The following is a 22,522-nucleotide window of genomic DNA, read 5'->3' as shown; positions in this document are numbered from 1 at the left end:
TATTTCTTACCTGATATTGGCCAACTTTTGCAAATAGCTGTTTTCGATCCATATCACTTTCTATAGATGTACCCTAAAGAGCGCAAACACAATACACGTAATACGATATGTTACAGTAACAGTAATGCCCAGCAGTAATGCGGTATGTTGCTTAATAGTAGAATTGTTTTATTTCTATACCAATACTCACAGTGGACGTTTCGATGTCTACCAGACATCTTTTTCTACACTATTGTTGTTGTGACGATCTTCTGTTTACCACTGATGCCAGTTCTTTTTCCAAGAAGATCGTCAAACACGTGACTGAGATTGTATTGCCCCTCGTCCCTGTTCATGGTCTCTTGTTTTCTGATCTCTATCGCATCCTTAATCCACCGCTTGTATCTATCTGCCTCTTTACCTACTACCTTAGCCTCTTCCCAGTCTATAATATGGTCGTTCTCCTGCACATGGTCTGATGGCCGATTTATTGACAGTGGTTTGGGATGCCTTTCTAACTGCGCGAGTCCGCACACTAGCCCTTGCCTTTTCCGCTTCCGCCAGGTGTTCTTCCATTCGCTTGCCGAACTTTCTTCCAGTTTCTCCTACATATGTTGAGTCACAGTTCTTACAAGAAATAGCGTAGATGTCATCCGTGGAGTCAAGCTTATCTTTGGTGTGAACTAACATATTCCTTAGGGAACAATGGGGTTTCATGGAGGTGGCAATGTTGTAACTTTTGAAAGTTCTGGCGATACGTTCGGAGACACCTTCTACATATAGGGAATTACGACAAGACCCCTCGACTTGCTGTTTTCATCTTTCTTGGTGTTTTTCTTTTCTTTAGGGGTTTCCATTTGTGTTTTGACTCTGTCAATAGTCCATGGCGTGTATCCACAAGTGTGAAGCGAATTTTGCCATCTTTTTCTTCCTCGAAAGTAAACTTGATTGAGTTGGTATCGTCGATTTTGTTGAAGTGGTTTAGTGAGCGGTAAAACAGCATCTTTGTTGACTACTTCCAATATGTCATCAACATATCGTTTCCAGAGTTTGGGTTTACAAATTATAGGCGCTGTAGCGATGGCAGACTCTTCCAGATGTTCCATGAATTATGTTCGCGGCTAATGGAGAAACGGGACTACCCATCGCGACTCCAAATAACTGTCTGTAGATTTTCCCTCTGAATGTAAAATATGTTGTAGAGAGGATGAAATCCAATAGCTCAACCACATCATCTACAGCCAGTTTATAACCATACATCTTGTTGTACACCTTCATAAATCCATTCTACAGTCTATCTTTCACAATATCAAGAACCTTATGAATTGGAGTGCAAGTAAACATCGACACGACATCATGGGAATTTAGGATGTCGTCTTCATCGATCACAATGTTCCCTAACTCCTCCGCTAGTTCGAGTTACCAACCATAGGAGACAAAATATCCGCTATAAACCATCTTGATGTTTCGTACCCAATAGTAGCGGTATAATCCACAATAGGTCTTAACGGTGCATTGGCTTTGTGGAATTTAGGTGTACAGTAAAGTCTAGGGACGTTCTCCGTCGTTGGATACAACTTTTTGTACTTCTCCTTGGGTATCTTCTCTTCCTTCACAAGTCTAGATAGAATGCTAACCAACTTCCTTTTATACTTGGGGTGGGGTCAGTAGAGAGCTCTTCGTATGTTTTTGCATCTCCCAACATGGTGTTAACTTTCTGTTCATATTCTGTTTTGTCCAGCACAACCGTAGCTTTCCCTTTATCAGCAGGGTGGATAATGATCGAGTCCACTTTCTTAAGATATTTTATAGCTTTCCTCTTATCATTGCTTATATTGGACTTAAGGGGTTTTGACGAACCGAGATTACTGGCCACTTTTGCACGTAGTTGCACGGCTTCCGAATTTGGCAGGTTTCTACACGCGAGCAACCATCAGCATTAGTGGTGAACAGAAGATTGTCACAACAACAATGATGTATAAAAAGATGTCTGGTAGACATCGAAACGTCCACAGTGAGTACTGTTTATTGGACTAGAAATAAAACAATTAGTATAGTATTTACCATATAAAATGTACTCTTTATTTGTTATTTGCAGTGGAAGTCAACATTCAACCCGGCAGTGAACAGGGCCCTATGGCCAGCCAATGGCATTTGACATTTTAAACCTCTGTCTCAGTAGCTTAATACAGTAGATATGCAACACTTTATATGTTCTTTTTATGAGTTGCGTCAGCTAATCAAGTTGAAATTTTTACCCCTGTGCAATCAAATTGTGTAATTTTTACCCAAAAATAAGGTTTTTGTAGAATAACTCTGTAACGATATGTCGTAGATAGCATAAACTATACATTTTTGAAATTCTTGTGATCAGACGAATAAGTTGGTGTATCTGTCGACAAGAATGGAACGTTTTCACATTTTCACCCCTGTGTGCCCTAGAGGTCACTAGGGGTCAAATCTGAAATGGCTCTACATCTTAAAATAAAGTTTGGACCATGCATGTACTTTATGTGTGGATGTTCTCATGCTTTTATCACAAAGTGCACAATGATACAGCTTAGCAGCTGTACATGGATCCGTATATAGTCCAGAGATGGTCTGTTAAACACTAACAAGCAAGAAGCAAAGCCTCACCATTGATAAGGCATGGGACGAGGCGCGAGACTTAAAGGTACTGGAGAAGGCCAAATCATCCCATTTCACTTTCCATGACATGTTCATTATTTCAGCATCCATGCGAAGTTTTCTGAATGAATCAAAGACATAAATAACCGTCATTAAACAATAAATAAAAAACTAGAGAATTGTAATTAAAAACATGAAGTATGTGCTTAAAAGCACTTCATGTTTTTAATTGCTTTGAAAAGTTCAAGTCGCTATTATTTTGTTAATAATAATTTCATACGAATGTAGTATGAGGTCGCGGCTCAAGACGTTGATAATAGTAATTAAAATTCAACTTTTGAAAGACGAATATATAATAGAAATACTTCCAAGGATTCATAATGAAACAAGAAATGTTACTCTACATGGTGTATCATAATAATGCATACAGTTGGAAAAATGACACTAGATTAAAATGTATGATGTATTTGGTCAAAATGCTTTAGTTGATAGCTGAATCAACATCTTGTCCTCCCACAACACAACTGTAAGATCACTGGCGTGTGACCATTAATAAGGACTCATTGGATATTTTTGTGAGCCGTGTAAAAATGCAGTTGGGCGAAGTCAATTCAAATAAGATGAAAATCAGTTTCACCACTTTCTTTGCAGTAATTGACAGAACGCCTTGCAGAATTGTTTGGCAATCATGTGATTGCTTTTAAAGCATCAAGTGCAATGGCACCTATTAATTTCTTCTTATAAATCGGGCTATTTGAAATTTCACAAGTCCTCCTGCAGCCCTTGGTGAACTCCAGAGGCACATAATTGCCCAAGTTGACGTATGACATCCAGACAGGACAGACCTCTCATAAGACGTGGTGTGAATGCCATGTTGAGGAGAGCTGATACAGGGGGAATGGTGGTCATGCCCTGGTGTCCATATGCAATTATTGTAAAGAAAGTGGTCAAACATGTGATTTTCATGTTGCTTTGATTTTAATTGACTTCGCCCAACTGCAGTTTTACTCGGCTTACAAAAATAGCCACTGAGTCCTTATTAATGGTCACACGCCAGTGATTTTACAGTTGTGGGAGACCAAGATGTTGATTTAGTTGATTTTGACCAAATGCCTCATTCTAATTTATCTAATTGCCCATCATTGCCGGTAATGAAATAATTTAAATTAACGTTCTCCCTTTCAGAAGTTTCTGTGTATTGACTATTTTTTTTAATATCGACGGATTGCAAGATATTTACAGACTCAGTTGAACAACTTTTACCGAAATAGAAACCAGGCTGGCTAGAGTTACAGGGAATACTGTGCGTATGGCTGTGCAATGTAATTATTGGGCGGGGTAATAATGGGGTAATGGTATATTATAAGGATTCTGCGTGTTTGAGAGTATTCAACACATTTAACGCTTAAACATTTGACGTGGAATTCTATAAAGCCACTCAATTAATTCTAGTTTACCTGTAAACCAACAGTATAATAAGAATAGCCAGGATAAACACGCATGCCAGACAAACTAATGCTATAGTCACTGTGGATAGAGTATCTGCCAAACAATCAAATAACACAATTAGATAATTAACAGTCAATCAAAATATTAAATGTAAAAAATTTAATATTTTACCTTTACCAACTGAATCTGCAACCCCAAACCAGTCTACTTTGGGGGGTCGAGGGTCGAATTTCAACACATTTTGCACAATTTTGTGCAATTGGGGGTTGCCTTAAAAGTAGGGGGCAAACTGGGGAAAGATAAATATTGGTTGGAGGCAAATGCCACTGCCACTGCGCCAAAACCACTGCCCAGAAGAAACAAGTTCACATTTACAAAGAGCTTATCTGATTTTAAAACGGTTGAATTATTAAATATATTTTCCTTTAAAATAACATGCATGGTATTAATGTTTATAAGAGGTTCATTCAAATTGTTATTATTAACGTATTTCATTAATAGTTGGTTGATGAGAATTGTTGAATGCTTTGCTCAATATTTGTTTGAAGGTCATGTTCGTGGTCACAGATTCATTAATATGTAGTATTTTGTAAATGTTGCTAATTACACGCTCGATACATCACATATTTTAATATCCGGCAAAAATGACCTTTCCTGATTCTTTCTCTGTTTTTCTTTTCATGCCTTTCGTTAGAGTTCTTTATAGTTACGGTTTTAAATATCTCAGTCTAAATCATGCCCAGGAAATCGTGTAATTTCATTTGACATGCATTCGATCGACAATATATTCTACTTAATTAAATCTGAAATACAGCAAATAAACGAAAATGTAGCTGTGACTATTAATATTATCCCTGTAAAGTGGGAAAAAATACAATACAAGTATACAACATGCAGTACCAGATAACCAGTAATATTATTAATAAATCAGTAAAGCCTAGTTCAGCAGCTTTCAGCACTAGACAGTGTATTAAACGAATATTCCTAGCTTTCATACCTGGTGGTTTGCAAGCCGGGTTTTCTCCGTCAAACCAACACTCTGGTATTGCAGCAGGTGGTCCATCAGCTCCAGAAGGCCACTTAATCGCTGCCACCGTTTCCATTTTACTAGTTGCTCCGTAAAAGTTGTACACAACCTATAATAGCATTTGAATTTCTTTACATTCGTGAAATGGCGAATGCATTCTTATCATACACTAGGCAAATAAAGTTCCTTTATGGTTAGAAAATTTACCCACTATTAAACACTATTTGACACCTCAATCACTACCCTACGACACTCCCGAGAAAAGATATGAATGTTTAAGTAACACGAGGCCAAAAAATAAAAATTGCAAAAGGTCTATTCAAGTATTCAGCATAAAAGAACACAAAAAAACAACAAACATGCAGATAACATTTTTTGTTTACTTGCTGAGCACATTTCAGACATCATACTGCCGCTTCCATTCATTCATTCATTCATAAAAGGTTTATTCATAAATTGTCATCACAGTATAAAAAACCGAATTGCAACAATTTTACATACAAATTCAACAACATCAAAATAATCAATACGAGAAATTACGAAAAATATAAAAATGAGCATTAATCAGCAAATATGCCCCATACATGCATACAAACACTAACACACATCCAAGCACACACCCCACACACACACCCCATCCGCACACTCACACCCATGCACCCACCGCACGTCCCACAGCATACGCCCTCAGCAACACCCCTCTCACTCACACAAATCATGCAAGATGCACACCCTACACTCCCACACTCACCCAACAACCCAACACGCACCCCTACACTTAAAACCAATCCAAGTTTAAAAATAGATTCATGCAAATACATAAAAAAGACATATATAGAATAGGAATATTGCACTCTGTATAATAATATATTAAATTAAACAGTATGAATGTAAAAAGCAAATTAAAAACACTCCTAAAAATCAGGCAAGCCAATGTCTCAAAACTGAATTGCACGAACAGAAGACTTATGGCACCTTTTTGTTCCATAAATCAGTCATCTACAAGATTGGACTCTTTCTACAACGATCAGTTCTGCACCTAGGGAGGGTCAATTTGTTGGAATTCCTCAGATTCCGTTGATGAACATACTGAATTGCTCAGAGTTCATGAGTGACTTAAAGAAATTCAAACATAATAATTGCTCTCTTCTTACACTTAATGTATTGATTTCACACATCTCAAGAGCTTCGTTGTAAGTTGTGTACTGCTTCCCCATGATGATCTTGCACGCTCTTCTTTGAACTCTTTCCAAATCGGCACTTTGCGCAACCGTGAGACCAAGGTGCCAAACGGGGGCAGCATATTCTGCTAGCGGTCTTACAAAGCCAGAGAAAATAGTGACAAGATCATCACGGGGTAAGTTGAAGTGTTTCAATAACTTGAGCATATAAAGTCTACCATTAGCCTTCTTAAGCATATCAGACACTTGAATGTCCCATTTCAGATTGGAACTGATTTTGACGCCAAGAATTTTGGCTGCCTCAACAACTTGAAGGGGAACATTAGAAATTTCAACTTCATTTGAGATTAATCTCTTTCTTTACCAGTCTTTCAGTACTTTGTGTGTCCACCGTTGGCTTCCCATCCCTTATAGCAGCTACGCGGCGTCTCATGCTCCTAATGAGGCGTCGAATGTTACCTTTCTCAATCCCGTCCCACTCGTTGATAACGATGCGACGCAATCCCACCAGAGTTGTATCTGCTTTTATCTTCTTGTTGACTCGTCTCTTGAGCTGATCCCAAAGGTTCTCCAAGGGGTTAAGATCAGGGCTTCTGGAGGTCCACTCAAGTGTCTCAATTCCTTCTGCTTCCAGGAATGCAGCTGTCCTGGCTTCTTTGTTCTTTGCCATTTTTATTTGTCGACCTCTTAGTACTTTCATATCTTTTCTCAGGAGTGTCGTAGATTGGTGATTGAGGTGTCAAAATGCGCAGAACAATTATTATTTAGCAAACGTACAAAATTAGTCGCTAGATTTGAATAGTGGGTAAATTTCCTAACCATAAAGAAACTTTTTTGCGTAGTTTATAAAGTATCATCAGTATCAAAGAAGCATAATATTTAGGAGTTCTAACCCCGATTATGTTAGCTTATGTTCCCGAAGAGACACCGTGGAAGTACATTTTGGAGCGTTTTAACATATTCAAATCATGAGTTGCCACATACCTCAAAAGTTCCTGCATCGGTATCAGTCATATCCCACAATGAATAGTCAGCTTCCCGGTCGCCGTTATCAGTTATTGTCACGTTCCCATAAACGCCTATATACAATAACAGCAAAAACACTTTAATTTGTTTAATATGAAGATCGTTGAGTGTTTATATTGAATGTTTTGTTTTTGGTTTGAAGATTGTAAGACATATCTCATGTATGTCAGAGTCATACTTCATGTACATGATGTAAGTCATAGTCATGTATGTCGTGGTTTGTGTATGACTCAGTGGCTATTTTTGTAAGCCGAGTAAAAATGCAGTTGCGCGAAGTCAATTAAAATCAAAGCAACATGAAAATCACATGTCTGACCACTTTCTTTACAGTAATTGACAGTCTTAGTCTTCCACATGAACATCAATCCACCATTCCTCTGTTCGCAGATATCAGCTCTCCTCAACATGGCATTCACACCACGTCTTATGAGAGGTCTGTCCTGTCTGGATGGCAACTTGTGCAAAAGGGTGTCAGAAATATATGTGCTATTGATCAGGGTCTATGGTGCTACCAACTGTGGGTTATAAATTACAGTTAGTTGTATCTTGACGTTCTTGTGCCACAAATAGCCCCCACCCCTTTAGTGCATATACGGTTTGTGTGTGGGGGTATTATGTATGGATGTGTTTTGGGGTGAGGGTGGGGTGGGTGGCGTTGTTGGTCGTATTATTTTTTTCTTTTAAATAGAAAACAGTTTTACCTTCGAAAGTACGATTCCACATCCTTCTAGTAAGTGTGTAGCCATCATTAATGTCACCGCCATCAGTTAATGTCTCATTAACAGCCAACGAATACAACATGATTGCGTCGTAGAATGCAGTGGTAAAATAATTTAACTAATGGATACAAAGTTAGACATGCATGTCACAAAATAATGAGTAGTTTTTACTAGTGCATGGCAGTGGCTTTTTTTTAATAGAAAATAATTCGAAAGACTTTATGCTGTATTTGTATGGAGTTAAATTACGCTAATGGCAGGTTCGTCGGTGTTTATACAATAAACACACGCGAAAATAATTTGGCAGAAGAACAATGTGCAGAGAATTTATTATTTCAAGAATTGGTTTTATATTACAATATTATTATAGCGCACTACATATTGCGTTTGCTGGAATATTTAGTAAAAGTATTATGATATGCAATCCACCGGAATTAAATCAATATTTTCTAATTTTGAGGAACGGATTGACTCTTTTACAGCATAAAATAAAGGCTACTAAAACTACTATTGTTTCAAAAGAAACAAAAAATCAGTTATTAAAAACAACAAAATATAGGATAAAGTTTCGAAGTGCATAATTCTGACGAAGATAAGGGATTTCCAAGGTCTGGAAGTTGATGTCGGACAATTTTTGTTTTTTTATCACTGCCGAAGGCTTCAAAGTTGTTGGGTTTTTTTTCGCCGTCGAAGATTTTTATTTTATATTTTGGACTAGGTTTTTATATTTTCATGCATTATTGTATACATAATTAGAAGGGGGAAATTGCTACCCCAGTCTAAAAAAGCGCAGTGATTTATAGTGCGCTACGCACAGGCACAACGCCTAGACGTTGATCCACAAGCTTCAGCACACTTTACGGGTTATCGCTGACTACTACGGACCCATATCATTCAGCAGTCTACATTTGTACTAACCACTGCCAGGGTTCGAACCCGCAACCTCTCGCACCTGATCGATTGGGCTAACTTGGCTGCTGATGGTGCGTCCTAATAAATTTATAAGGCGTAAGCTAACAGCGACGTAAATTGGCTTACATGATCCGATATACGTCCCAATTAAAATTACACTCCACATATTTGATCACTTAATACACCCACTGTTTATATAACATGTCTGGCATAACATGATAATGAGCCTCTCAACGCGATCGCGACCTTAGATTATATCCACAATGGTTCGGACATACAATGTGGACCATCGCACTGAATGGTCTATTGTTCTATTGTGTCCGATTTGAGCGCTGACATATTGGAAAATGTTGCCAATCAATATTCATGAGAGTGTACATTCAACGTCCAATTTTCGAAATTGGGTGACTTGTGCTTGACAGGTGTAAAATACAACTGACTGGGCGTTTTAAACACGTAACGCATAAAGGCATTGACATCATCGAATGGCTGCCTATAGTGCTGTTAGTGTTAGGCCTATGTGGGGGGGCTGTGTTTAGTTTCTATAATAATTATTATAAGGCCTATATTTTGTCATTCCTTTCTTTTCTTTTCTCTACTTATTATTTCCTTGCTAAAGTATCACTCCCTCTTCTTATCTCCTTTCCCTTCTCCATCCCCTCTTACTTTTTGTCCCCTCTCATTCCTATCATTTTTCTTACCTTTCTATTTATTTACTTCTATTTATTTATTTCTCTTCATTTCTTCCTCTTTCTCTCTTTCTCTCTTCCTCAAGTCCCCCTCTCATTCTTCATATCCCCTCTTTCACCTCTTCCTCCCTCATCCCTCCCAAGACCTCTCACAGAAGAGCTGCCCCCCCCCCTTCAGTACGCCACTGTTTATGACATTCTCCTTCTTAAAATAAAATAAAATGTCAATTTGTGAAACAACTTTTATATAGGCCTATACCGGTATACTTATTATTTGTTACATGTACAGGGTGATTTAAAATGAACTGTACCCAACTTCAAAAATTAAAATAAAATACTTACCGACATTAAGATAATTTGTGTTTGTAAGCTGTAACAGGATAGTATGTTTCCTATTACTGGTGAAAAATTCGTGTCTTTACCTCTGATGGTTTTGAAGAAAAGTACATTCTTAGAAAACACACCAAAAACGATGTTACACACGGATGAGCATTTTATTCAAACTATCTATTCTACAGCATTTTGCTCACTCAACTGCCCTCAAATACTTTCAGTTCAACATAAATTGTGCGTGTTTATTTAAAAATGAAAATAAGATGAATTGATAAATAAATACAATTAAAATTAAATACTTTAATACCGACATTTAAATAATTTTATATTGCAAGCTGTAATAGGGTAGTAGGCTATGTTTCCTATTATTGGTGAAAAATTCAGGTCTAAATTACAAGTGTATGGATATTGCACCAGCACCATTTCTATTTTAATTCAAATTTCCCTCTACAATTTCAAGTCAACGGGTCCTTTGTTCTACATGTATTATTTAACATGTAATCTATGCAAACCTGACATTGTAATTGAATATCAATATTATTGATTTAATAATGCGAAATAACATTAATTTGTCTTGGTTTTGATGTACAAATACGTAGTCATGGTAGTTGCATTTTGTTACTGCGTCTACCGCAGTAACAAAATAACACGGATAAACTTACTTCCGTGTGTTGGTCTAAAAATGGGATGATAACTTGAAAATGTTATATCTTCTGACTAAAACCACTTATTATCAAAATTCAAAATTTCTACTACAGAACACTTATCACTGCTTTCTATGATAGTTTTTTTGATATGTACAGTCTTCGCAAATATATAAAAAAAATTGGGTAAAGTTGGGTACAGTTCATTTTAAATCACCCTGTATACGTAGCTATTACCATTATACAGTACTATAGACATGCAGACATGGCAGCCTTGATGTGTAATCATTCAGCAAGCGCATTCAATTTATTTAAATGAAGCACCTGAAGTCAGTGGGGTGATCACGAACTGTACATCAGCGGCTAATGTGTGCCTTTTGTGCTTACGGCTACTCAATCACACCCGTGTGTGTTATGGTAACAAAAGGTACTTTTCGTTCCAGTAGTCGCTTTCACGCGCCTTTCGTTTGATCACTTCTTGACAGTAGCCTGCTAGGTAAAGCGTTAATACACTGTCGGGTCAGCTTACCGATTTAATAGCGGAAGCCCTTTGTCCCAAACAAAAGGTACCTTTCGATGAATAGCTTGTCAGATTTCAAATCGGCACAAGTTAACAATGCGTTACATAATCTATTGCTTCTCCATGATGTGGACTACCACGCTTGCGTTATCTTTTGTCCACATGTACACACATAATGTAGTGGATTTCAAATTAAAAATAGAGTCCAGGACTAATAATTCTATACGTACATCATCTCCAACACGGCGATCCCAGCCTAGTTCCTCCTTTTGTCGTCTTTTCACTTCGGCAAGAAAATTGGTATACGTTTCAGTTGTCGGCTCATAAAGATGAAATGTGAGAAGCGATTGGTAAGCCAATTTAGCATCCTCATCTCTTCCATCATTCTGAAAAAGAAATGCCAAGAATGTTGTAGTAAATGCAGGGGCATCATTTTTACCCGATATTATCGGAGCGATACATACACATACCGTTCTCCGTCCCTTTCATTTACCTTTGCCTTCCCGATTTTCTCTTGCATATTTTGTCAGAGGGGCATTTTTATATTATGCCCAAAAAATAGATTTGTCTCATGTCCCATGGGAGTTTGAAATCTAATGCGGTATTCGGGTTGAGTTTTTTTTTTTTTTTTTTTTTTTTAACGTTTTCACCATCAGAAATCCAATACGCGCGGTGGACATGAGACAAATCTGTGTTGTTGGGGTTTTTTTTGGCATAAGGCGACGTAAAAGACGAAAAAAAGAAACCCTGTTCTACGGGCGCGGCGGACGGACCTTTCAAGTAGGGTCGGTCGGTCGGTCGGCCTGGTTTTGTTGTTGTTGTTGTTGTTGTTGTTGTTTTTGAAATGACCCAAAAAAGTCTGTAAATAATTTGCAATTTGAGAAAATACAGAAAAAAATTGTTCATTATTATCGGTATTCATTTGTACAGGAATTTTTTTCCCAATTTGTTCAAAATCTGGGTCGGTCGGGCCCGTAGAACAGGGTTTTCTTTTTTCGTCACCTTATGGAGAAATTTTCTTTTTATTTTAAGTTTTGCTAAAATCATGTAATGGGGCCAACATTTTTTAGAATGTTTAGAATATAATTTATGTTTGCAAAAATGTGTCATATTTTGGTGAAATTATAGGGTCATTGTGGCCTTAAAAATGCCAGATCGACGACCCTACTTAAAAGATCCGTCCGCCCGTAGAACAGGGGGCTTTATCGTCGCTTGAATAAAATAGAATATAAGCCAATAAGATAGACAAAGAGACATGCAATTTCTTCATTCATAATACCTTATCCCAGTTATCGTATCCAAACATTATTTTATTGTCAAAAGGATAAATGCTGAAAAATACATGATTGCCATCAATAAGGCCTCTGTCTTTGGCTACTAACATCATATCACGGACATCAGGACCACCAGCTAACATGAGAATGACTGAAATCAAATGATAGAGAGAGAAGAATGGAAATAACAAATGTTAAAATAAGAATGAACTTAAAAGTAGTAAATTTGATCATTTTAAAATGTGTTATGTTAATCACAATAGGGTTTTCAAATAATGTAAAAAGTATCCTTGTAAACCATATCCATGGTATTTAAAATCTATATGCCATATCGTATGTTGCGAATGTACCCATACTCGTAATGGCAAAAGATAACTATTGTTGAGGGAAGGCAAAACACGCTGATATGACAGAGAAAGTCAGGTTAATTTAGTAATCGACAGAAAGATTTGTTAATTAACTAATACGAGTAAAATAATAAAGCAACAATAATTCCGCTGCTCTTTAAATAAACCAAGCAATTATTTATCTACTCTTTAAACAAAGCAAGCCTTTTCGATCGTTTTTTCACGATGCAGGTATTCTGTTTTGTATACATTTTGTGCTTTGGTCAGTTTCTGGAAATGCGCTATAATAATAAGTGTTGTTTATTAAGCAGTTAATGACTTAAAAGCATCCTAGAAATCGATGAATGGTAATAGTAAGAAAAATTGTTATTTTAGATGAGAAGAAAGAAGTGCGTGCGTGACTTCTACTGCCAAACATTCTGAATCACGCCAAGGTCGCTGATTTATTCATTTGTTTTAATTAACTCCATTCCTGGGGCAAAAATTGTGTAAAATATGACCAATTACCACAACACCGGAGGCAGCCATCTAAGTCTCCCTCCAATTAAAAAGAAAGAAAGAATACATTATACGATGGAGAAGACCACTTATGTCAAGGTCGGCTTTGTGTGTTCCTTCATCCACTTCATCCATAGACCTTTTAGAACTTCTAGAAAGTTGTTTTTTCTTTAAAATTTGTACAAAATTATTCATTGCAAAGTGAATTAATTTTGCACTTGCATCAGAGTGGTTTTTTTTACACACACTGCCACTGGTCAAAACTATTGCAACATCGCTGACATAAGCATAATTGGGCAAACCGTAAGCTGAACATTCATCCAATATCCTGTCGATTTCATATTACGTACTAGATGGCAATGTTCTCTGCATGAAATAAGTCAGATAGGCTAATCAATGTGTTGGAAGGTGTCACATGTGTTGACATCATGCGCGTATTCCAGTGTTTGCAATGGCGAAAAGACGGAAATCCGTTTAGATTAAATGCAGAGAGTGGGGCAGAGAGAAAGGAAGTTCAATCCACAAAATATCCAGATATGTTTATACTGGTCGCCAAATGGTTTAATTGCTTTTTGCAAGCAGGAACATGGTGGTGGTAGAATGATTCATGAAAGTGTCGGGTGGAATATATTCAAGCTTTAGAAAACAAAGGTCTTTTAAGGTCTGAGGGACATATTGTCAGATGTAGGTAGGACTACAGGCAATAGCTGACATGTGCTCATTATGTGTTTAAATATCATTATTGACTACTCAGTGCCAGAAGTGGGTAAGTGCAAAACCTGCCATGTGTAGATGAGTACAATATGCTGTGTGTAAACTGCCAAATGTTCACAGGGCAACTTTTGCACTTACCCACTTCTGCCACTGAGCAATCGGTATGCCTTTTATGGAATAACAACGGGACCTTTTCATTACAATACAATTCCTGACTTGCCCAACCATTGCAAGACGTCGGCCATCTTTGACTGTTATTTATCTCGTCTGAGCACCATTTCCGTGCAACCTGCCTGCCGTAACCATTTTTCTGATACCATGCAGAAAACCTTTGGCAACCATTCTAAAGGCATCTGGACATTTTGTCATCTAAAGTTTCTTCATCTCTGAGTTCAAACGGATTTACATTATTCCGTCATTGTACATGTTGTAAGCACTAGAATACGCGTATGATGTCACTACAGGTTACACTTTCCAACACAGTGATTAGCCTATCTTACTTTACATAATTATATGGATGTGAAGCATGGACCATCACCCCTAAACTTGCGAAGGAGGTGGATAGCTATTATACCCGTATACTAAGAAATTTCATGACTGTGTATTACAAGGAACATACGACACATGTAGACCTATATGGAGATCTTCCAAAAATAAGCCACAAGATTTAAAATCGGGTTTGCTGGCCATTGTTCCAGAAGTGAGGAGCCCGCATCATTTGAGACCCAAGTACGGAAGGCGGAAATCAGGACGACCTGCCCTGACTTATATAGACATTCTGAAAGATGACAATGGACTGGAGGTAGTAGACCTCGGGAAAGCAATGGAGTACAGAAAGTTGTGGAAAACTATTACAATTCGAGAACACCACTCGAATCAAACAAGCAAAGTTTAGGTAGTAATTGCAATTGATGTGAACAAGAATGTCTTCTAATCCTATTCCGCATACCTCGAATTTGTGATAAAAGATGTTAAGAATCTAGGAAGCGGAATCCAGATTGGTGACATCACCAAAGTTACAATAATAATTTGTAATAATAAATATAATTTGTGAATGCCATGTATAAGGTTGTGTTATTCTATTCATCACAATGTGGTACATAAAGCAAGTCTTTTATAACCTTTTTTCATTTGTAATAAAGGAACTGAAAAATACACATCAAAAAATGATTATTGTATTATTAATCTTGGTATGTTGTATTTGAAAGTGCTTGTGCATGTAGCTAAAAGGAAACGTATTATAAAAAATATGGAAATACTCAAATACAATATACGATTATATAAAAATAGAAATATAACAGAATAATAACAAATATTTATCATATTTCAAGTTAATAAATATTGCACTCTAATGAGTTACAATGCAGAAATCAATCTAAAAGTACAGTCTGTGCACTACTTGTATGATAACGATGAAATCAAATATTATACAGGATCATAAATTTGTAAAAGTAGTCGTTTTATCATTGAATTCCACCTTTCGAGAATATGATGGAAGTTGAATTATGGTATTATGCCATATTTTTTGGCGGCAATAATATAAACTAACAAGCGCAGGTGTTTTCACATAATATGACAAATTAATGCTCTCGACTTGTGTTAGACTGTCTCGGCAATGTGCAATTTACAAAAATTTAGGTGAAATGATCTGGTTGTCATTGAAATGATATGACATTTGGTGCCAAATCTTGACCTTCCAGTATATAAAGATTAGAAAATAAACAAAGCAAAATGGCTTTAAAACGCTAAAGTGAACTAATCAATCATATTTCGTACTATGTACAAGGCGCAAAATGGAAGCAAACAAAATGGGCTATGTGGTACTCAAGTAATTCATTACTTTTAAATAAAAAAATCCCCTTCATATAGACAAGATAAACCTCAGAATCGAGTGAAACAGAAATAAAAAAAACTTAACTGGAAAGGATGTACATTATAGACTTCCAATAAATGCACAAATTAATATCCTTTTTGATAACTTATTGCCAGTGTATCATATCAGCCATTGTGAATGGCAGAATTCGACACAAATGCAAGTAATTGTTCGATGCCGATCTTGCTCCCGATTCTTTATTTGACTTGATAACCATATACCTTATTGTTCAATAAAATCCTTATTGAACAATATAACCCTGACATTATTCAAGGGACGGAAACATGGCTTGGGCTGACATCAACACTTTTGAAATATTTTCAGACTATGATGTTTTCAGGAAAGACAGAAAGGGTCGTGGTCATGGAGACATACTTATTGCATGTAAAAAAGATCTTGACTCGGAAATCAGAATTTGAGGTGGACATTGAAATAATGTGGAATCAACTCGAGCTTCAGAGTCGACAGTCACTTCTTCTGGGAACATGTTATAAATCAAGACATGATGATAGAGAAACGGTTATTGGCTTAGGTGAATCCCTTGGCAGATTAACAGCAAGGCTAAAGGGTGCGACATAATTTTGACTGGAGATTTCAATCAGTCAAACATCGATTGGAAAGAGGGAACTGTTTTTAAAAACCAATCTGCTTCCAAAGAAACGGCTGAACTTTGGTTAGAAACCACAACAGAATTTGGGCTGGAGCAACATGTCAAGGAACCAACTAGGAAGAAAAGTATTTTGGATACAAACAATACAAGTTTGATAAAGGAGACTAGTGTGGTACCAGGGATTAGCGACCAACACATTGTTCTCGTCAATTTCGACCTGAGAGCTAAGTGGAAAAGGCAACCCAGGCGTAGATATTATGTCCGTGTTTAAGCTAACACATCAGTCCATCAGTAAAGAATTTCTGACCTTCAAAGACGAGTACTTCGGCCTAGGTAACGCTTCTGTGCAAGATAAATGGGACGCACTGGAAAACATGGGAGAAGACATTGTAAACTTCAAACATAATGCCGAAGACACCGTAGACTTCGAACAAAATGATATAGACACTGTAGACTGTAAACAGAATGATGAGGACAATGTAAACGCCAATGATGACACACCTGCAATTAAATGCGCGCAACCCACACAGTGACTTGCGGTGTACCGCCCTGCTGACTATAAACACTCGGAAGGTTCGGAAGGTTCATGTATGCTGTGCATAAACATGGGTCAATCCATCCTCGTTTGTTTCAGAAATGAGCATTGATTATTGTTGATTGTTTGCCTGCCCAGCAAACACAAAACGTTTTACACAAAATGTTCAAATGTCGGGTAATATAAAGTGTATAAAACGTTTTAATAACATTCAAAAACAAAAAACATTTTTGAAAACTTTATGCCAAACATTCAAAACAAAATATTATTTAAGTGTTGACAACATATTTTGCTAAAATGTTTGCCCAAAATATTTTACAATAACGTTTTAAAAAAATGATTTCATGACCTTTATATAACCCGACATTTAAATGTTATTGAAACGTTTTGCATATAATAAACGTTCAAAGAACTTTTTTTTTGTTTGCTGGGTGTTTTCGTTATAGTAACCTTTCATTCATCCGCTGTGTATTTTCCAATTTTGTTCTAGGTCTGTTTTACCATTATATCAACGACAATCGGTCGTAGATATAACGGTAACTACAGGACTGGTTATTATTTTGGTTTCTTTTACTGTCTGGAGAGCTCTAGCTCTGTAGGTAACATAACCTGTATCGATCATTTGATGTTCTATGACGAGAAGTTCTTGGTTTCATTTGCAGTTCTTTTAATTTGAAAGACTTATGTTAAAAAGAAATACTTTTTATTTACTTTCAGATAGTTCTAAATTAATATGTTGATCGCTTACTAAATGTAACAATATACCGTACAGATTCACCAAATGGCTCTAATGGCGCGAAAATACATGTAATTGCTATCTTCAAACACACCATCAAATGTTATAACATTATAACAACGAAATTCAAGGACAGAATGTATGTTGTCACTTTTCCGTGTAAGCAGAATTCAATCGCAGGAAAGTAAATAAAACATCAAATGTATTATAAAGCTATTATTATCTGGAGCTGAAAGCATCCTTCATATTTTTACTTCCGCATACGTAACTACTTGGATATTTTTCTCTTCGGTCAACATGGTCTTGTGTTCATATCATCAAAATCCTAAGGTCTTGTGCGTGCATTCAGTTAGGGAAACCTATAAAGATCGATGACGTTTGCGTACATTTTCTCGACCGACCTCTCTCCCTGTCAGAAATGCAATCTAATGTTGAAAATTGGGACTTGAATAACCTTAATTGAAATCAGGGTATTTTTATGTGGACGTACCCCTGTTATTACATCGATGTAGCCCTACTAGGTCATTTTTATTATAACCTATCTCAAGGACAATATTGTTCAAGGTTGCGCCGCAGGCTTACAAAGAAACAATAGCAATCAAGCTTAAACTTTAAATTAGCACCCGATAGAGGGCAGGGCCTGAAGAATGAGGGAAATTATGGGGTAAATATTTAACGGAATAAACTGCATAATCATATTATTTAGATTTATTCCGTTAAAAATCTTATTTTAACTTATCAAATTACTAGTTTTATATTCTATGGTGTCAAATTTTTATTCACAACGTTGTAAATACGCATTAAATACGATTAATAACAACAGAGGGCGCTTTTTCTTTAATATGTGATCCTGTCTTCTGGAGTACAAGAGTATATTCTCACATGATACTTAATATGTGATCCTAATACAGTATCTCATATTAGTTTTCATGTTCTCCTACCCACTATGGGTGGCTAGGGCATGTGTAAATATTACAAATATGTCAAAAAAAATTAGATTGGAAAATATTGTCCAAATTTCATGTTAAAACGTCATCAATTATGCCTTCCGAACAATGTGCACTTTCCTCATTTTTGCCCTTGCCTTGTGGCATTATTTTCGTAGAGTACGTGATCGAGGTTAAATATTTGAGTGAATGAAACATTCATGCAATGTGAAGGTATAATGCTGAAGTGTATCATTCTGTATTGTTTTTCTTTCTTAGTTTTTGTTCTCAATTAATGATGAGACAAGCAAAATATTCAAGATAGTGTCAGTAAGTTATGGGTTACAGGTCGAAAGTCTGGAGGTCATTAGTCCGAAAACCCAGTAATTAGTTATATACCCGACCCCAAACATAATCCTAAACTTCGCCCTTACCTTTAACCTAAGCTTTAATCCTACACCTAAACCTAGCGCTATAACCCGAAACGGTAAACCTTACTTAACTCTGACTCCCCGAGTCTTAACTCTGACTTTAACCCCAGCCTTACCCTAGGCTCGATCCTCCAGTCCTCGAATACTCACGCACGGCCGCTCCACTGTGTAAGGCAACGTGAAGGATTGTGGGTAAAAAAAGGCGCCGCCATTAGAGGCCAGAAGGATTCAGGCTAGCCTTACCCTATCCCTAACACTTACTCTAACCCTGTTGCTACCCCCAAACCCTTCCCCTGAATTTTGATTGACAAAATAGCAAATAGAAATATAGACGTTTCCGAGCTAGCAAAATCACGTCGAATTGTCTGCATTGATGAGATTCATTAAGGCATACGTCGTTCTTCAAAGTTGGAAGTAAGTACCATAACTATTTCGTTTGAGTTTTCAACACACCAACGCGAAGTTAGAGGAAAATCGACTAACGGGAAATGTATGAAATCGCGTCTGCACAAAAAGAAAAAGAAAAAAAGAGTGAGCTAAAATGCAAATCAAACACAAAAGTAGGATAACCATCAAAATTTCATGTTGCCCCTATTGCTACAAAAGATTGTTTTCTGGATAGAACTCATCAATAGAAGTATTTTGGTGGTTAAATGGTCAAAATCGGTCAAAAACTTTTCGAATTATGAATTTTCAAAGTTTACCATTCTGACCGGTCATTTGAACGAAATAAAATGACAAGGTCCAAAAATATCAATTGGGAGCAAAATTGGCATAAGCATATATTTACCTTTATATATTTCTTTATTTTAACATATATGCAAACATGAAACAAGCATATTGTGAAAGTATCAAAGGGGTTTCTTATGAAAAAGCACTCGTGCCAACGTGTTGTGTCCTTGGGCAAGGCACTTTATCCTCATTGCCTACTGGGGGATGGGTTGGGTTGGATTGGATGTTTGTATAGTTGTTTGTTTCAATGTTGCAATATTGGCGCTGATTAAGCTGCTGCCTGCAAATTGCATTGTGTCTGTTTAGGTGTGTTTAATTAATGTTCAATTCTAGCAATTTGACCTGCGGGTCACCATTAGAGTTTGAAATAAAAACCTTCCTTTTTTTTACTAGTCAATGGCATAAATTATTTTTTCAAACCGAGGCATTGAAATCATGCATTTAGCGAACATTTGCCAAAAATCATCCAAGATGGCCGATATGGCACAAAATCAAAATTGCACTAAGTCCAGGTAAACTTTTTATTTAAAACCAAAAATTTCGATGTTATTGGGTTTAATATGACCAATTAGTAGGTGTATGCAAATTAAATATTAAGTGTCATTGAAGGTCATTGACTCATTCACAACAATAGAGGTTATCCACTTCACTCATCATGCTCATGTGTGACTTCTAACAAAAGGTGCTGGTTCCCAGTAGTTTTTCCCATTCAAAACAATTCAATACATGACCTCGGAGTTAACTGCATGACTTTCGCGGGCTATTTTGAAACAGTAATGGTTGCACATTCAGGTACTTCTTTTGAAAGTTCTAAACAAGGTATAGCCAGTAGCAAGTTGTAGATGGTATGGGCCTAAATATAAGAAAACGTTTAGGGTTGATATCAGGTGAAAAATACATCAAATGAGCACGAAACTTCACATTTATGTTCAGAAAGGTGTCTTCTTAGCATGATTCGAAAGGAGTATGGAAATTCCAAAGGGAAGCTGGTAATTTAATTTGTAACTCGAGATCTACTTGTTCAATATTTTAACCTTTTTACAGAGGGTATGATAGAGGTATTACTGGCAACTCTGCTAAATTTCAGCTCAGTAGGCCACATTTTTCACCTGAAATTATTGACATGAATATTTTGTGCCATTCTTGAGCAGTGCTGAACTCAGCCACTGGCAATTAAGCGCACTGTGGCGATGGACCAATTTTGCATCGCACTTACAGGAAAGAGAAAAAAAGTCATGTTGCTGTAATTTGCAAGATAGTTACAAAATATAATTGGCATTAACTGCCCCCAATTTTTACAGAAAATATTGAAAAATAAAAGAACGAGATCAATTTAGAAATGTCTGTGCAAGCAGTGCACAATTGAGCTCCCTGCATGTCTATGGGAGTGTTCTAATCAAGTTGATGGTTCATTGGTCATCCCTAATAAAAGCCTATTCTAATAATGTCCTAAAGTTAAAAGTTATGCTAAAATATAACACATCAATTTTGTACCTCTGATCAATATTTGTAGAAAAAATTCCTAGTAAGACTCCTCTAATTTTTAGCCTTTTTTTTCAAACTTTGCCAGACCCCTTAATTTATACTCATCATCATCATCATCCCATATCGTCCCACTGCTGGGCAAATGCCTCTCCCAAATTCTGCACAATTTCTCCTGTCTCCTACAAATCCTGTCCAGGCTGCTGTTCCCAAGTAGCTGACGAGCTCATCTCCCCATTTAGCTCGAGGTCTTCCTCTTTTTCTTGTTCCATATAGAGGTTGCCACCCTGTTATCCTGTTCAGATGTCCAACCCACCGCCATTTAAATATATGTTGTTAACACATCTTTTACTCTTGTTTGTTCCCTAATCCAGATGTTCTTTTTCCGGTCTCTCCTTGTATGCCCCAGAATCATCCTTTCCATACTTCTCTGTGTAGTCTGATGTTCCTTTCCATATCTTTGTTTAATGTCCATGTTTCACTTCCATGTGTTATGGCAGGTAAGATGCATAGATTGAAAAGCTTCCTTTTCAGGCCATTTGGCATGGTTTTGTCTGTTAGTATGTCTTTGTGTCTGCTGAAAGCTGCCCATCCTGCTTGCGTGTTTCTTTTTTTTTCCTGCGACTGGTTCCCATCTGGCCAAATCTCTTGTCCAAGGTATGTGTATTTGAATACATGTTCCAGTGTTTCACTTCCAAATTTGATTTCCTTGTTATCTGCATACATGTTGAATATGACCTTTGTTTTTGACAGTTTTATTTTAGCCCACTTTCCTACTCTCGTTGTTCAAATGAGTTAACATTTCTTCCAACTCGGTGGTGCATCGCCAGATATGATCACAATGTCTATCATGTTTATAAACCCAGTTCAATCTCTTGAAGATTTCTTCTAGGGTTGCCACAAACAACTTGGGTGACATGGTATCTCCTTGTCGTACTCCCCTTCTGATAAAAAATTGGTTCACTGTCCTTATGAAGTCTTATTATAACGGTGGCATTGGTTTAGATTTCCTGGATGGTCTTAATGTAGATTGTGTTTATGCCTTGGTTTTTGAGTGATTGGATGACTGCATTTGTTTCCACCGAATCAAAATCTTTTTCATAATCTACACCAGCGAGGCATTAGGGCAGCTGGTATTCCCTGGATTTTCAACAAGTTGATTCACTGCCTGTAAGTGGACAATTGTGGAGAAACTGCTACTGAATCCAGCTTGTTCTGCAGGTTGACCCTGAAGGGCTACATCGATGTAAAATATCA

The 22,522-nt window shown here is 36.9% G+C and overlaps 1 protein-coding gene and 1 long non-coding RNA gene across 2 annotated transcripts in view; one reads left to right on the top strand and one right to left on the bottom strand.

Annotated features, from left to right (window-relative positions):
• LOC140151059 (uncharacterized) overlaps positions 1-22,522 on the top strand; it is a 525,069-nt gene that overhangs the window by 169,407 nt on the left and 333,140 nt on the right. The window lies entirely within an intron of this gene.
• Positions 1-22,522, bottom strand: part of LOC140168400 (atrial natriuretic peptide receptor 1-like) — a 45,434-nt gene that overhangs the window by 17,169 nt on the left and 5,743 nt on the right. The window contains 8 exon segments of the mRNA XM_072191790.1: positions 11-73; positions 2,617-2,728; positions 4,065-4,149; positions 5,054-5,192; positions 7,249-7,343; positions 7,992-8,127; positions 11,338-11,493; positions 12,387-12,532. Coding sequence (XP_072047891.1) covers positions 11-73; positions 2,617-2,728; positions 4,065-4,149; positions 5,054-5,192; positions 7,249-7,343; positions 7,992-8,127; positions 11,338-11,493; positions 12,387-12,532 — 932 coding nt within the window.

Source organism: Amphiura filiformis, chromosome 1, assembly GCF_039555335.1.
Source record: "Amphiura filiformis chromosome 1, Afil_fr2py, whole genome shotgun sequence".
NCBI lineage: Eukaryota > Metazoa > Echinodermata > Ophiuroidea > Amphilepidida > Amphiuridae > Amphiura > Amphiura filiformis.
Note: the sequence above shows the minus strand (reverse complement) of the source record. Positions and strands in the feature narration are given on the sequence as shown.